General features: G+C 39.9%; 1 protein-coding gene across 3 annotated transcripts in view; it reads right to left on the bottom strand.

Annotated features, from left to right (window-relative positions):
• Positions 1-17,724, bottom strand: part of bard1 (BRCA1 associated RING domain 1) — a 175,034-nt gene that overhangs the window by 116,706 nt on the left and 40,604 nt on the right. For all 3 annotated transcript variants that reach the window (XM_072578614.1, XM_072578615.1, XM_072578616.1), the window contains 3 exons: positions 13,764-14,812; positions 9,871-9,951; positions 3,393-3,565 (listed from right to left, as the gene is read on the bottom strand). In XM_072578614.1, coding sequence (XP_072434715.1) covers positions 3,393-3,565; positions 9,871-9,951; positions 13,764-14,812 — 1,303 coding nt within the window. The remainder of the gene's footprint in view (positions 1-3,392; positions 3,566-9,870; positions 9,952-13,763; positions 14,813-17,724) is intronic.

Genomic DNA, 17,724 nt, shown 5'->3' with positions numbered 1-17,724 from the left:
GGAGCCGAACTTCCACCCATGGACTCCATTTACATGGCTCGCTTCCACAGAAAAGCTGCCAACATCAAAGTCCCTTGCTACCCTGGTAATGATTTCTTATAATCTCTTTCAGTAGGTTCAGGGACAGCTTCTTCCTGGCCTTATAGACACTATATCCTCTGCAAGGTTTGTAGCTCAGGTTGAGGTTTAGGGTGTAGGTTTGCTCGCTGACCTGTAGGTTTGATATCCAGACGTTTCATTACCTGGCTAGGTAACATCATCAGTGGCGACCTCCAAGTGAAGCGAAGCTGTTGTCTCCTGCTTTCTATTTATATCTTTCTCCTGGATGGGGTTCCTGGGGTTTGTGGTGATGTCATTTCCTGTTCATTTTCTGAGGGGTTGATAGGTGGTATCTAGATCTATGTGCTTGTTTATGGCGTTGTGGTTGGAGTGCCAGGCCTCTAGGAATTCTCTGGCATGTCTTTGCTTAGCCTGTCCCAGGATAGATGTGTTGTCCCAGTCGAAATGGTGTTTTTTTTCATCCATGTGTAGGGCTATGAGGGAGAGAGCTAGCCACAAAAAGACACACGGATGGGACAACACATCTATTGTTGACAATTCATCCCATAATTTTATAGACTTCTATCAAGTCTCCCCACACCCTCCACCGCTCCAGAGAAAACAACCCCAGTTTTTCTAGTCTCTCTTTAAGGCTCATACCCTCTAATCCAGGCAGCATCCTGGTAAATCTCTTCTGCACCCTCTCTAAACCCTTCACATCTTTCCTGTAACGCGGCAATCAGAATCGAACACAATACCAGTGTAGCCTGACCAAAGTCTTACAAAGCTGCAACATGACATCCTGACTCTTATACTCAATTTCCCAACCAATTAAGGGAAGCAAGCCATATGCTCTCTTTACCACCCTGCATACTTGTGTGGCCACTTTCAGGGAGCTATGGATTTGAACCCCAACATCCCTCTGTACATCAATATCGTTCAGGGTCCTACCACTAACTCTATACTTTTCCCTAACATTTGATCTCCCAAAGTGCAGCACCTCACACTTACCCAGATTAAACTCCATCTGCCATTTCACCGCCCATATCTGCAACTGATCTGTATCCTGCTGTATCCTTTGACAACTTTCTACACTATCCACAACTCCACTGATCTTTGTATCATCTGTAAATTTACTAACCCACCCATCTACATTTTCATCAGTCATTTATACATATCACAAACAGCAGAGGCTCCAGTATGGATCCCTGCAAACACCATGAGTCACAGACCTCCAGCCAGAAAAATACCTTTCTACCATTAACCTCTGCCTTCTATGAGCAAGCCGATTCTGAATCCATGTGGCCAAGTCACCGTGGATCCCATGTATCTTATTCTTCAGGATAAGCCTACCATGAGGGACCTTGTTAAATGCCTAAATCCATGTTGACAACATCCACTGCTCTCCCCTTATCAATCACCTTCAGCACCTCCTCGAAAGATTCAATCAGGTTACTAAGACATGACATGCCCTGCACAAAGCCACGTTGACTGTCCTTAAGTAGGTCATGCTTTTCCAAATGCGTCTAAATCCTATACCATAAGAATTTTCTCCATGAGCTTCCCAACCACTGATTCGAGACTCACCAGTCTAGTTTCCTGGATTATCCCTATTTCCCTTCTTGAGCGGAAGAACAACATTAGTTACTCACCAGTCTTTCAGGACCTTTCCAGTGGCTAGCAAGGATATAAACATTTTGGTCAAGACGCCAGTAATCTCCTCTCTTGCCCTTCTCAATAACTTGAAGTAGATCACTTTGGGTCCTGAGGACATTTCTACCTTAATGCTCTTCAAGAAACCCAACACCATTTCCTTTTGATCTCAAAATGCCTTAATATATTTGCATGCGCCACACAAATCTCACTACCCTCCATATTCTTCTCCTGGGTGAATACCAATGTAAGGTACTCATTTAGAATCTTGTCCATAACCTCTGCCTCCAAGTACAAGTTCCCTCCTTTATCCTTAAGTGCTCCTACCTTCTCCCTAGTTATCCTCTTGTTTTTAATGTAAAAATAGAATGCCTTGCTGTTTTCTTTAACCATACCTGTTAAGGTCATTTCATGGCCTCTTCTTGTTTTTCGAATTCCTTGCTGAGTTCTTTCCTGCTTTCTACATTTTCCTCATGGGTCCTATACAAATTCAGTTTCCAAAACCTTACATATGCTTCTTTTTCCCCTTTTGATTAAGTTTACAACCTCCCTGTTATCCAAGGGTCCCTTACCTTGCCACCCTTGTCCTTCCTCTTTACTGGAAGATGCTGGCCTTCTTGTAGAAGTTGTGTAGACAAAATCTTGGTGAGCAATTAAAGTAACTGCTTAAAAAGCAGAGGGTTGGAGTCAAAGAACCTAAATTGTTAAAGTGGCAGAGGACATTACAAGATTTAATTGAGGAATACACAAAAGAATATTGTCAGGATTGAAAGTTGACACAGTAGACCTTCTTGAGACAGATCCATTATTTATCTTTGGAACAGGATGGAAGCAGAAACTGGTATTGGCTTGAGAATGACGGATTGAAAGTAAGTAGTAAAGAGATGCGAAAAATGATTTAGTGCTTCCAATGGGATTAAGATTCAAAGAAAGCCACAAGGAGTAACCTGATATTTAGCCAGGCATAGTCACTTCTACCACATGGCATATGTGCATACTTTTGTTACACTTTTTGTACTGAACCGCAAACTCATGGAACAAAATATAAATTTATGAACTAGAATCCTTCAGATTCTTGAATTAATCACATATGCCGATGTCACGGATGTTGAAACAACCAACAACTAACCCTCAGTGTTTGTTCTAACTGCCAGTGATAATGTAATTAGAATAAGTGAATTCAAATTCTTGCCAGGGCAGGGGTAATGCGATAATTTATTTTTTTTAATGACCGGAAAGTGAAAGTTATGTCTGAAAGTATTACATAAACTAACAGACATTAGAAAGACAATTTGACATTGTAATTTCACTTCAGAGCTCTGTTGAAAGCTGCTCTGCAGATTTATCAGGACATCAGCAAAGCTCCTCAAATGAAATAGAATCTTAAAACACCCAAACTCAACTATCTTTGGTCTTCATTCAATTTGCATAATGATGCATCTTTTAGAATATAAATATTCTGGACTTAGATTATTATTATCTGGTCACTAATTAATCACAGACACAGAGCAATGAGTTTTAATCTTTAGGACAATTTCCTTTGCAACTAGCTTTTTTCAGTTGATTATGAGGCATACTCCTTATTACAGGTTCTACAGTTTCCTTCAACTGCATTATTTAATCAGAGTGAAATATTTCCTTTGGTTGTACCAACAAGACATGGTATAGTTGATAAATTGGACCAAGTTATAAGTACTTACATCACATTTTGAGAGGCACGGTGTAAGATCAGCAGCTTTACAACATCCACGTGTCCATTCCTGACAGCATCGTGCAAGGGAGAATCGTTCTGGTATCCTGGTGTATTCAGGAGCACGCCAAATTTCAGCAGCCGCTCTACAATTTCCAAGTGTCCATGGTTGCATGCTTCATGCTACAAAAAGATAGCCATTATTTAGTTTGAAGAGAGATATGCACAAATCTTACAATGTCGACATTAAGCTATATAGAAACCACAGTCATAAGAAAATAAAATTAGGAGCAACAGGAGACAATTCTGTGCTACCAATCAATATGATCCTGGCTGATCTTATCACGGCCTCAACTCCACTTTCCTGCTGGCTCCCCCTAACCCTTCAACCCGTTAGTAAAATTACACAATGTCCTAAACTGTGGATTAGTTATTTTCACAGATTCTCAACCCTTCAAGAGAAGTAATTTCTCCTCATCTGCTATCTTTTGTTCTAAAGCAATGACCTCTTGATCTAGATAGCCTCACAAAAGGAAACATTGTCTCTTTGCCTACTTTTCAATCCTCTTTAGCAACTTAAATACCTCAACCACATCGCCTCTCATTCTTCTAAATTAGAGAGAATATAGGCCTAAATTGGTAATCTCTCATCAGGAGACGATGGTCTGGTCTGGTCAATCTTCTCTAAACTGCCTCCAGTGCAATTACATCCTTCAAGTAAGGGGACTAAAGTTAAAGGCAGTACTCCAGATGTGATCTCAAATTTTTCTTTTAGCAATTAATGCCAAAATTCCATTGCTCTCATATTACCTACAGTACCAGCACACTAATTTGCAATGATTTGTGCACAAGGATTCTCAGATCCCACTGTACCCAAAAACTCTGAAGTGCTCTTTCAACTTTTGGTAACGCTTGTTGATCTTCAAAAGTTTTCCAATCTGCCAGCTTGTCACTTGTCTTTGCACTATGATATGCCTTTATTTTTGTCTTTACAGTATCTTTACTTGCTTAGCCGTGGATGATTTTCTCCCTCTTAACAATCTTTTTTCCTCTCTGGAATATAATTAGAGTCATAGAGATGTATAGCACGGAAACAGAACCTTCAGTCCAACTTGTTCATGCCGACCAGATATCCCAACTTAATCTAGTCCCATTTGCCAGCACTTGGCCCACACCGATCTAAACCCTTCCTATTCATATACACACCCAGATATCTTTTAAATGTTGCAATTGTACCAGCCTCCACCATTTCCTCTGGCAGCTCATTCCATACACACCACCCTGCATGACAAAGTTGTCCCTTAGGTCTCTTTTATATCTTTACACTCTCACCGTAAACCTATGCTCTCTAGTTCTGGACTCCCCGATCCCAGGGAAAAGACTTTCTCAGTTTATCCTATACATGTCCCTCATGATTTCTGAGGTCACCTCTCAGTTTTCGATGCTCCAGGGAAAACAGCCACAGCCTTTTCACCCTCTCCCTCTTGCTCAAATCCTCCAACTTTGGTAACATCCTTGTAAATCTTTTCTGAACTCTTTCAAGTTTCACAACATCCTTCCTAGAGGAAGGAGACCAGAATTATGCAATATTCCAAAAGTGACCTAACCTACGTTCTGTACAGTCGCAACATGACCTCCCAATACCTATACTTAGTTGGAAGAAATTGCGTATCTCCTTAAACATCTGCCACTGCCCATTAACCGCCCTATCTTATAGTCTTCCTGCCCACTCTACTAGACAAAACATATCCTCATGCCTACGTAATTACCTCTAACTCCAGAATACTACTGTGGGACTTCAATTTCTTGTGCTCAAACCGATTTTGAAATCTGGCATGCTATGGTCACCCTTCCCTATAGGATCCTTTACTATTAATCCCACCTCATTACGCAATTCCAAATCCAGAATAGGTTGCTGCCTGGTGGTTCCCTGACTTATTGCTCCAAGAAACACAGTCTCAAAAACATTCAATGAAGGCTACCCTTACAAATTTGAGTAAACTAGTCTGCATGTATATTAAAATCACCCATGATTATTGTCATACCTTTCTTGTAAGCCCACAGTATTTCTTGGTTTATAATAAACCTCACTGCAGAACTACTGTTTAGGGGCCTATAGGTTATTCCCATCAGGGAACTCTTTCCCTTACTACTTCTTATTGCTACTCCAGTAGCTATATTTTTCCCCATCTCAGCATCAATCCCTTCCATTACTAACAAAGTCATACAACCTCCTTTTCCTTCCACCTACCTTTATGAAACACTGAGTACTCTTGGATATTCAATTCTCTAAAGCTAGTCTCCGTCGTCACATCTCAATAACTGCCACCAAATCATATCCATTCATCTCTATTTGTGCTATTAACTTGTTAATTTTATTTCAAATGCTATATGTATTCAGACACAAAGGTTTGTTCTATTATCCCTTGGTGCAATATGATGTTCAAACATTCTGTATCTTCCCTTTATTTTCTGCAAACAGTCAACCTCATCACTAAGCTGTACTCCTACCTTCTCCTTAAACTTTGATTTTCTAATTTTCCATGCAACTGAATTCTCCCCTCAACTACTTAGCTGAAAGCCCTATCTACAGCCCCAGTTACGTAATGTGCCAGGATTCTGGCCCAGCTTGATTCAGATGGAGCCCATGCCATCGAAACAGTCCCTCATTTCCCAGTACTGGTGCCAATATTCCATTAATTCGAACCTATTTCTCTCACACCAATCAGATGATATCAAAGTCAGATGAGTAAGTTTAGCAAGCAACCGATGGATTTAAGATTCACGACTGGAAGTTTTTTTTTTGGAATGAGAAACACAAAAGCCCAGCTGGAACAGAATGGATCAGCAATCATAAAGTACTTAAATTCTGAAAAAAGGCCAAAGCAAAGAGACATTTAATGCAGAAAGAACAGCAACACAACAGAGCTCCACTTGATCAGAGGGATATACCTGTAATGCCCGAATGTTAAAGTCCTGCTCTTAATTTTTAAAAACTCACTCCTAGGATGTGGGAATCACTGGTTGGACCAGCATTTATTGCCCGTCCATCTTGCCCTTGATCTCATTAGAAAAATCCCAGGACAAAACATGACACTTCCACTGAAGTGGGAGATCACAGGGACTTAACTGTATACTCAAACAGTTAAATAAATTTATTTGGCAGAACATTGATTAAACAGTGGAACTCTCATCCACATGGAGGAACTGAGGTTAATAGCATACAGACATACCAGGGAAAGCTAGATAGCTATGAGATAGAGAAAGAAATAGGAGGTATGCTAAGATAGATTAGTGAAAGATGGACAAAGCTCAGGTGGTGTAACTGTTTAGATGTCCTGAATGGTCCATTTCTATGACATTCCGTATCATTTTAAATAATGTACACAGGCAAAGGCATAGGTCTACTAGAGCTCACTTTTTTTCTCTGCATCTGGAAGAACAATTGGTAAAAACAATGCTTTAGTACCTTCCAGATTCCTAAGGGAGGAAAAAAAAATTTCAATTGAATTTTTTAAAAGCTTTGCATTGATCCACCAGTGCATATATCTCATATAGCTGCATTTCAAATGGAATTTTTTCAAGAATTTAAAGGTGCAACTTTGGTCTCCCTCCTATCGGAAGGATGTTGTGAAGATTGAAAGAGTTCAGAAAAGATTTACAAGGATGTTGCCAGGGTTGGAGGATCTGAGCTACAGGGAGAGGCTGAACAGGCTGGGGCTGCTTTCCCTGGAGCATCAGAGGCTGAGGGGCGACCTTGTGGAAGTTTATAAAATCATGAGGGACATGGATAGGGTAAATTGACAGTCTTTTCCCAGGGTGTGGGAGTCCAGATCGAGAGAACATCGGCTTAGAGTGAGAGAGGAAAAAAATTAAAAGGGACTTAAGGGGCAACCTTTTCACACAAAGGATGGTGCATGTATGGAATGAGCTGCCAGAGGCAGGGGTGGAGGCTAGTACAATTACAATACTTAAAAGGCATCTGGGTGGGTATATGAATAGGAAAGGTTTGGAGGGATATGGACCAAGTGCTGGCAAATGGGACTAGATTAATTTTGGCATGGATGAGTTGGATCAAAGGGTCTATTTCTGTGATGTATATCACTATAACTCTATGACATGTAGCTTGCTCCCTTGAGTGATCTCAATAAGTTATATTTTTCCTTAGATATCGAAACCAAAACTGGACGACTGAACAGTTTTGGTCACCTTATCTAAGGAAAGAAACAATGGCTTTGAAGGTAGTCCACAGAAGGTTCACTAGGTTGATCCCAGATATGGAAGGATTTTCTTATGAGGGGAGGTTCAGTAAGTCGAGCTTGTACTTAGTGGAGTTTATAAGAATGAGAGGAGGTTTTACTGAAACATAAGATTCTTATTGCTTGACAGAGTAGACACAGAGAGGGGATCCTTGTGGGAAAGTCTAGGACTAGAGGACAATCTCAGAGTAAGGGGTCGCCCACTTAGGGCAAAGAAAAGGAGGATTTTTCTTTTTCCTCTGAGAATTAAGTGACCTATGACATTCTTTACCACAGAGAGCTGTTAAAATTAGGTCGTTAAATATACTCAAGGCTGAAACACACACTTTTATTTAGTAAGGGCACCTCCTAAACATATTTTATCTCTGTGCAGGGAGAAGGCAGGAAAGTGGAATTGAGGATCATCAGATCAGCCATGATTTCATTGAATGTTGGAACAGACACAGTGGGCCAAATGGCCTACTTTTGCTCCTATGTCTAATTGCAACAGACAAACCTAATTTCCATACAGCTTTTGCTGTTGGAACTGCCATTAAATGCAGAACCAAGCTGAGCCTTGATGATAAACTACTTGTTTTTTTTAAAATTCCCATCACCTGCGTCTAAAGGAGTTCAACTTTTATTAAATATCACTGAGCAAAATAAGAAGTTCATTTTTATGACATCCAGAAAATTTCTAATTAACAATATCAATGATCCTTACATGACCAATTTTTGAAGCAATTCAAACAATTTTATGGAAGAAATTAAACCAAAAAATACATTTTCTTGGAACTTTACAGTAATTTTCTTTATATATTAAGTCTCCATTTCTTTTAGCACTTCACATCAGAAGTACTGATCCAAGCTTTTGGAGGAAGATCGATCAAATTGCACAATGTGATGAAATCCCAAAACTTGGACTTGGCACTAATGGGACACAAAATTTCATGACCTATCATTTAATTTCACCCAACCTGCAGTCTGCTGGTAATTCGAAATTAAATCTCCAAGCACAACAAGGCCATTAAACTGCACTGTGCAAAGAACAAGCTGTCTATTCTCCCTAGTAACTTGCATGGGCACAGCTGTACATATGACTCTAAACCAAGTGTGCTGCATTAGAGAAAGAAACCCTGCACAGAGATAAAATATGTTTAGGAGGTGCCAATGTTGAACTGGATGGACAAAGTTAAAAATCACACAACACCAGTCCAAGAAGTTTATTTGGGAGTATCTGTACAAGCTTTCGGACCGCTGCACCTTTGTCAGGTAGCTAGTGGGACAGGCTCATAGGACACAGAATTTATAGTAAAAGATCAAAACAAAAGATAAGATGGGGACAAATATCCGATTGGCATGATAATACAGCTTCAGGAATGCTGAAGAAATTAGCAAAGTAATGCATTTTTTCATTTGACAGCATGGGTTCAACTGCAATTATTTGTACAATTGAAATCCAATCTTTGAAATGTTCTGTAAACAGCTGCACTTTGAAGCCATCAATTGCAATTGCAAATGGTTTTCAAATGCCAAAAAAGTAAATTGTGAAATACTATAGCTATTGTTTAACCTGTGTAAAAACCACCAATGTTAATTTATACAATGCAAGATTCATTTTCCAAATGCTGGTAAAATCTAGAACCACAAAAATTATTGCTAAAAAAAGCATGGAATCCTAATCAATGATCGGAGTGCCAAATGTGGCTACAAGGCCAGTTAGCTCAATCATGGTAAGTCATCCTCCACAACTCTTTGATCATAACAACCACTTGACATGGAATTCATCCCAGAGTTTCAGCACTTGCATTCCTGCGCATTGCCCACCTTTCACAGAAGCTTCAGTGTCTAGGACTTGATGCCAGATATGCTGCTTGTGGGAGATTGAGGGTCAGGACTGAATTCCTAATTGGGAGTGGAAGCACTTTTACTGAGCTAAGCCAAAATCTTCAGTTTCACACATTTAAAAAAAAAGGCTTAGAAGCTCTGTAACTGGAATGCTAATGCAGGGAAACTTCCTGAGATGGGTACAATAATTACAATGCCTTGAAGTAAAGTACAAGAGTGTCTATTAGAATAGTTGATTCGTCATTCAAAGGTACCTAAAGTTAAGACTCCTTAAGAGAAACAATATTAATCAAATCTGATTGGCTACCTGTACCTTGCATTTAACATACTGAATCACTTCATGATTTGAAATCAGATGCAAGAATGCAAAAACATTGTTGATGCATATGTATAGATACGTACCAATGGTGTCCATCCAGCATTATCTTTGATGTTTGGATTCGCTCCATTCTCCAAAAGCTGCTCCACTGCTGCAATATCACCCTGTAACACAGGACAACAGTCAGATCAGCAAGGATTCACAGGTTGTACCTCCCTAATTTGGCAGCCTTGGGACTAGGCCTTTGTTAGGCCACAGGAAGTCAACTGTATTCAATGCAGAAAAACTTACATGTCAAGGCCTCATCTTGACTTGCAGTATTCACAGGTCTATGGGATGAATGATTTTCCAACTGCATACCAAAAACAGGACTTACAATATTCAAAACAGCCAAAGTAAAACAACAAAATATGAATAAAAGATCCATGTAGAGCCACTGTACAGAAAGCCAGAAGTACTGCAGGTGTCAAACAGGGAGTTACAACCTGTATTAGAGGTGAAATAACATATGGTGCAGGTTTTGCACAGATTCTATGACAAATAGACTTCTCATACTTTACCATACTGTGACGTACAGTGAGTAACCTACCAACACAGAGTAAGGGATCAAATAAAAATTTGAAGCAAACACAAAATGCTGGAGAAACTCAGCAAGTCTGCCATTATCCATCATTCTAATCATTAATGCTCTAAATTTAATGATTATTGCCCTAACCTGATTAGCCATACTTGACAAGACAAGCCTTTTGTTCCAGGAATCAGCCAAGTAAATGTCTTTTAAATTTCCTCCAATGCCAATATATAATTTTTTAAATAATGACCAAAATGACACACAGTACTCCAGATGTGGCCTCACCAAGATCCTAAAAAGTTGTTACAAGACTCCTTTTTTTAAAACTCTGATTTTTAAAGTCAAAATTCCATTTGCTTTCTTAATTACATGCTGCGCCACATGCTAATATTTTATGTCATGTGCACACAAACACACAGATGCCTCTGTGGTGCACTTTTTTAAGAGTCTTTCTTCATTGAAATAATGGTGAGCATTTTGATACTGCCAACCAAAAAGCATGACCTCATACTTTCCTACATTAACCTCTACCTGCCAAGTTTTTGCCAAGAGTGTGCTCTCATGCAGCACCTGGATGATACTGAAGCATATACTTAAAATGACAAGTAACATTATCATACAAGGACCAGACAATGACATCTCCAACAAGAGTCTCTAACCACCTTTCCTTGATGTTCACTGACAAAACCACCATCCAATATCCATGGAATTTGTCAATGGCAAGAAACATAATTAGAACAGTAGCGTATACATTGTGGCCAAAAGAACAAGTCAGAGTCAGGTATTCTATGACGAATAACTCACCTCCCGAATTCTCAAAACCTTTGCACCATGTACAGGACACAAGTCAAAAATGTTATGGAGTACTTGTCTGGATGATTGCATTTCAACAATATTTAGAAGCTCAATACCATCCAGAATATATCAATGCACTTGATTGGCATTCCATCCAAAACCATAAACTGCAACTCCCTCCATCACGTATGCGACATTGGGGCAACATGCACTGTAGCAACTTGCCAAGCCTTTTTGACAGCAATTTTCAAACCCACAATCTCCATCACAAGTGTAGCAGCACTTAGGAGTAACCCATCTCAAAGTCACAAATCATTCCAACTTGGAAATATATTACCATTTCTTCATCACTGCCACATGTAAATTCTGAAAACCGCTATCTAACATCAGTGTGGGTCCGCCTTGACCACACAGACTGCAGCTATTCAAGATAACAGCTCATCAACACTGCAGGGGATTAGAGATGGGCAATAAATGCTGGTCTTGCCATTGACAACCACATCCCTCAAATAACTAATCATATATATTTTAAAAAGTGTTTTTTTTTAAGACAAGAAGTTAAATGACTAACATTTCTCCTCAAATTTGGAAGGGTCTCCGGGAACTTGTGGTAAGTTGACTGTGTGTTTCAAAGAAAACTGGCACATCAGTTTCCCAGAGTAACTTCTGGGACCATTTTTCATCCCCCCATTTCTCCAACAATAAAATGTCATTCCGCCAAATAGGTTGTTCAGGAATCTTCTGACATTTCAATAAAATAGCAGTTACAGTTTCTGTTTGTCTGTCATTGAACGCAAGATGAGATCATATGCCTGGGAGATATCTGGGAAGCTACCTGAGCTAATCCCAGTTGGCACACAACTTGTTGTAAAACTCAAAACCGAAAGTGAAGTGACTGTACTTCACTCTGACATTAAACTTGGTGCTAACTTTCAGATGTAATGTTAAAAGTGAGACCCTGTTTGCCACTCATATGGAAGTGAAATATCCTAAGACACTATTTTGCAAAGCAAGAAATCCTCAGTAATATCCTGGCCAATGTCTATTCCTTAAGCAACACCTGAAATTCTGTTTCTTTATTGATTGTGGGATTTTGCAATGCTTATGGTTGTCTTGTTTCCTGTGTTACAACAGTGCATTTACTTGAAAGGTATTTAAATCAGCTGTAAAGTGTATGGGGGCGGGGGCTCTTGATAAATGCTACTGAAATAGGAGTACCTTTTTTCCTAATGTCACAATTTCAAAGTGGCAGCAGATTCAGCACATGCCTCAAAGACAGTGACAAAGCACAGTGACCTAAAGCTGTAATAATCCATTTCAAATTATCTACGTTAAACCTCTGCTGCACACTCATAGTGGATATCAAATTAACCAAATTTCTTCCATTCATCCTCCATATCGCCATCTGTAAGTAGATTACTGCTGTTAAATTTAAACAAATCACAAATTTAAATTGTTATGGCACAGAAATTGGATCAGGTGCTGCCCGATGACCAAGTAGACACTGAACAAGAAAAGCACACTACTGTAGATGATAGCAATTGGAAATAAAAATGGAAAATGCTGGAAATACTCAACAAGATGGGCAAGCATCTGTGGAGACAAACAGATAATATTTCAAGTCAATGGTCTATCATTGGAACTGGATGCATTAGAGACTAACCAAGTAAAGGGGATTTTCTCCTGCTACATAGCATAGTTCACACCATGTCAATCCACCCTCCTCCTTACATTCCCAGGCCACAAGAGCCTTCTCCTGTCTACCCAGTTTTCTATGCTCCATTGCCCTTTGTGATTTTTGTTGTCTTTAGCTCGGAAGCAAGCTTCTTGAACAAACTGATCCTTGACAGCATTCAGGGTTCACAAAGAGGCAACAGGACTTGCACAGAGGTGCGTATATTATTCAAGATTGAGAACAAGGACAGTCTGCTAACAGAAGTTCAGGAAAGGCAGTGAAAGTGGTTAAGAGTATGGGATACTTACCTTACGTGAAAGCATAAAGTTAAGAGCAGGAAGATGTTGCTGGAATTGCATAAAACTTTGGTTTGGCCACAGCTAAAGTACCGCGTGCAGTTTGACAATCCACATTTTCAGAACACTGTGATAACACTGGAGAGAGGGTGCAGAGGAGATTTATCAGGATGTTGCCAGGCTGGACAGTTTTATTTTTGAAGAGAGATTGGATAGGCTGGGGTTGTTTTCTTTGGAAATTATATAAAATTATGAGGGGCACAGACAGAGCAGATGAAAAGATGCTTTTTGCTTTGGTGGAGGAATCAATGGTCAGGGTGCATAAACTTAAGACAGGAGGCTTAGCAGGGAATGAGAGGAATTTTTTTTCCCTCAGAAGATGATGGAATCCAGAACTCTGCCTGTAAGGGTGGTAAAGTCAGAAACCGTCAGAACATTTAAGAAGCATTTAGAGGTGCCCTTTCAATGCCAAAATATACAGGATTCGGGTCAAGTGGTGAAAAATAGGGTGAGTAATAATCAGGTGGCTGTTTTTGACAGGCACAGATTCAATGGGCCAAAGGACAGACCTCTACAACTCTAAAGCAATTTTGAAAAAAAGGCTTTCATTATTTGTCATCTTTTATTGATGTACTGTACCTTTATGGCAGCGATGTGAAGTGGAGTCTCACCCTTGTGATTTCTTTTCATTGTGGGAGTAAGAGGTGAGATTGGAGTCATTGCACAACTTCCAGGTAACTGGCTTCTAACTGTAGCTTGTGGTGTTTGAGGAGATTTTGGGGTTGCACATTGCTTTCCTTGAGTATTGTATCTGCTAGATGGTGTACCACAGTTCTTTTCTGTTGAAGAAGGGGCTTGTGTCTGATTAATGCTCCCGCTTAACTCAGTTTGACGTGCTGGAGTAGCTGAAAATTCCTGTTGTGTGTCTAACTTAGCTTGCTCACAAACAATTGCAGATGACTTTTCAAAGCAAGAATTCTGTACTTCTTTTCTGCTCTTTTTGGCAAGAGTCAGGTTGCATGAATCTGATGATTTCCTTAATCTTTTAGCATTTGTGTGTGGGGCTGGGATGGGGACAAGAGAAAATGTGTCTCCTTCCTGATTGAAAGTTTGTCCAAGGGAAATATCTTTGCAACTGGAGACTGTTGGAGTACAGCATGCTTCAGAAGAACTCTCAATCACATTCTTGGTCAAAGATTCTGCACTGGAGTCGATTACATTGTCATCCTGTGGCACAGCAAGTGACTCTTCAGCTGTCTCACCTGCAACTGTTTGTCCCTGACTGCTGAGGACCACCGGTTGGCTGCAAAATGAAACAGCTCTATGATAATCTATATTTTCAGGGCTGTCATTTCCTCTCTCCATCTTCTTGCTTCTTCTCTTTCCAAAACCCCAACCTTTATTGGCATCAGCTAATCTTTTCCTTACTCTCTGTTTTGAGTTAATCGGAGCTTTCTTCTTTGGAGAGTTGAGTGGAGGAGATGGTGATGACATGAATTCAAACACAGATGATGATGACCCATTAAAACCAGAACTGGAAGCCACTTTCTGACTTTTCCTGGAAGCATTCATATCTAGCACACACCTCATCTTTTTACTGCGTGGACTGAACCATGTTCTCATTTGCCATTTTTTACCAGTTACCTCTTCAGGTCCGATTACTGATCCAGTTGGTTTGCATTTGGCACCTAATACAAACATAGTAATAGAAATTACACAACAATTGAGAAAAATATTTTGCATGTATTTTTAAATAAATATGTAGTACATCAGAAGCAAGATCCATGAGCAACCTTCCTTAACGTTTGCCTCCAAAACTCCAAGTTTCTGATTTTGCCTTCAGAATCCCCTTTATCAAGAGCAAAATTGGGAAAAAAAATCAAAACCATTTTACCAGGCCTCCGCCCATGTTCCCACTTTGCAGTGCCCAGGGTCAAAATTTCCAGTTATTCAAATTCTAGGTACTGAATCGCTTTAGGCTTCGTAATTAAATGACTGAAATATGTAATTTTTTTTAATATTACATGAAAATATGCACTATCATCTTGTCCATTTACCCTGGGTCTAATTCCAAGGCCAGGAAAAACCACTGCAGAATGGAATAATTTTTTCCCCTTCAATTTGTATTCCTACACTACATCAATGAGCATATATCAAAAACATTTCTTTGGCTGAAAAGCACTTTTGGATGACCTGAGGATGGGGAAGTTGCTATAGAAACATAAGAAATGGGAACAAGAATAGACTCTCTTCTGCCCCTCAAGTCTGCCTCGCCATTTAATAAAATCTTGCCTATTCTCCTACTGCAACATCGCCCATTCGATACATTGCTTGATTTCCTAGGAAACTCTCACAGCCTTGAGCATACTCAATAGTGTTTCATTAATAACTCACTAGGATAGACAATTCCAAAGATTCATAACCCTCCGATTGAAGAAATTCCTCATCTCAGTATTAAACAATCAGCTCCTTATCCTGAGGCTGTGCAGTCCTTGTTCTCAGAAAATTTGGAATGTCCATAAGGACCCACACCAATTTCTACAAATGCACCATTGAAAGCATACTGTCCAGGTGCATTATAGCCTGGTATGCAAGTGGTCTGCCCAGGACTGTAAGAAATTACAGAAGGTGTATGCACAGTTCAGACCATCACTGAAGTCAATCTTCCATCCATGGACTCCATTTACACAGCTCGCTGCTGCAGAAAGGCTGCCAACGTCATCAGAGACTCATCGCACCTTAGTAATGATCTCCTACGATCTCTTCCATCAGGCAGAAGATACAGAAGCCTGAACATGCGCACCAGCAGGTTCAGAAACAGTTTCTTCCCAGCTGTTAGTAGACTGATGATCAGACTCTCTAGCCTCAAATAATGCTGATCTTGCTCACATTGATCTCGCCTTGTGTAAGGCCTGTGCAATGTAACCTGTATGCCTCTGCTTAAGCCTCTTTGATCTGTACATCTTGCTCATTATGATCTGCCTGTACTGCTCATAAACAGAGCTTTTCACTGTACTTCATTACACATGACAATAAATCAAATTCCCAAACCAGAGAAAAACAATTTCTGTCTTCCCCATCCACCCAGTTCAAGATCTCATACATTTTGATGAGTTGATCAGCTCCGATTCCCCTAAAATCAAGAAAACAAAATGAACTTATTTTTCCTACGACAACCCTCCTATTCCAGGAATCAATCTAGTAAATAAACTATACAAACCATTTTTGTACTGCCAAGACTGGTATATGCTTCATTAGATATGGAGACCAAAACTGTACATGATACTCCAAGTATGGTTTCACCAAAGGCCAATATTATTGTAACAAGACTCCTTTGTTACTATACTCCAGTCACCTTATAATAAAAGGTCAAAATGCAATTTACCTTCCTAATTGATTTCTAACTTTGTGTCCCTTGTAAGGGTGGACTCAAGTCTTGAGCATCAACATTTACACGTGTTTCACTACTTTTGAAAAATATTCTGATTTTCAATTCTTACAACCAGTGTGAATAACCTCTCACATTATACCCCATTTGCTACCTTGTTGCCCCCTCACTTAGCCTTCCTGTCTTTTTTCAGTATCTTTACATCTTCCGCACTTATATTCCCACTCAGCTTTAAATCATCAGCAAGCTTAGAGATATTATTTTTGGTCTTTTTGTCAAAATAATTAACACAGAATATAAACGGCTGAAGTCTCAGAACAGATCCTTGCTGCACTCCACTAGTTACATTCTCCAACCTGAAAAAGCCCCACATATGCCTGTTCTTTGCATCCTGTTAATTACTCCACTATCAATGTTTATTAATTACTGTCAAATGTATCTTGTTTATTAACATTTTGTGTGACACTTGAGTGCCCTTTAGGAATACAAAGAAACATTATCTACTGATTCACCTTTATCTACCACTACTAGTTACATCCAAGAATCACAGAATCCCTATCAAGCAGAAAGAGAATACTCAGCCTGTCAAGACTGCACCAATCCTCCGAACAGCATCCAATCCACCCCATAACCTTGCATGGGTTTTTACCATGGCTAACTCACCTAGCCTGCACAACTCTGGACACTATGGGCAATTTTTTAGCATGGCTAATTCATCTAACCTGCACATCTTTGGACTGTGGGAGGAAACTGGAGTACCCGGAGGTAATCCACACAGACATGAGGAGAACGTGCAAACTCCTCAGAGTCACCCAAGGCTAGAATCGAATCTGGGTCTCTGGCGCTGAGAGGCAACACTCCACCACCATGTCACCTCAAAAATCTTCAAAACAAATTTCAAAACTATTTCACTTTTGTAAAGCTGAAAAATATGTTGCTGGAAAAGCACAGCAGGTCAGGCAGCATCCAAGGAGCAGGAGAATCGACGCTTCGGGCAGAAGCCCTTCTTCATATTCCTTATGCCCGAAACGTCGATTCTCCTGCTCCTTGGATGCTGCCTGACCTGCTGCGCTTTTCCAGCAACACATTTTTCAGCTCTGATCTCCAGCATCTGCAGTCCTCACTTTCTCCTAGTTCACTTTTGTAAAACCAAGTTGATTTTGTCTGGTCATATGATGACTTTCTAAGTGCATTGTCAGCAAATCCTCAATA

This window comes from Chiloscyllium punctatum, chromosome 10 (genome assembly GCF_047496795.1).
Source record: "Chiloscyllium punctatum isolate Juve2018m chromosome 10, sChiPun1.3, whole genome shotgun sequence".
NCBI classification, from domain to species: Eukaryota; Metazoa; Chordata; class Chondrichthyes; order Orectolobiformes; family Hemiscylliidae; genus Chiloscyllium; species Chiloscyllium punctatum.
This window is presented reverse-complemented; position numbering and strand designations above follow the sequence as displayed.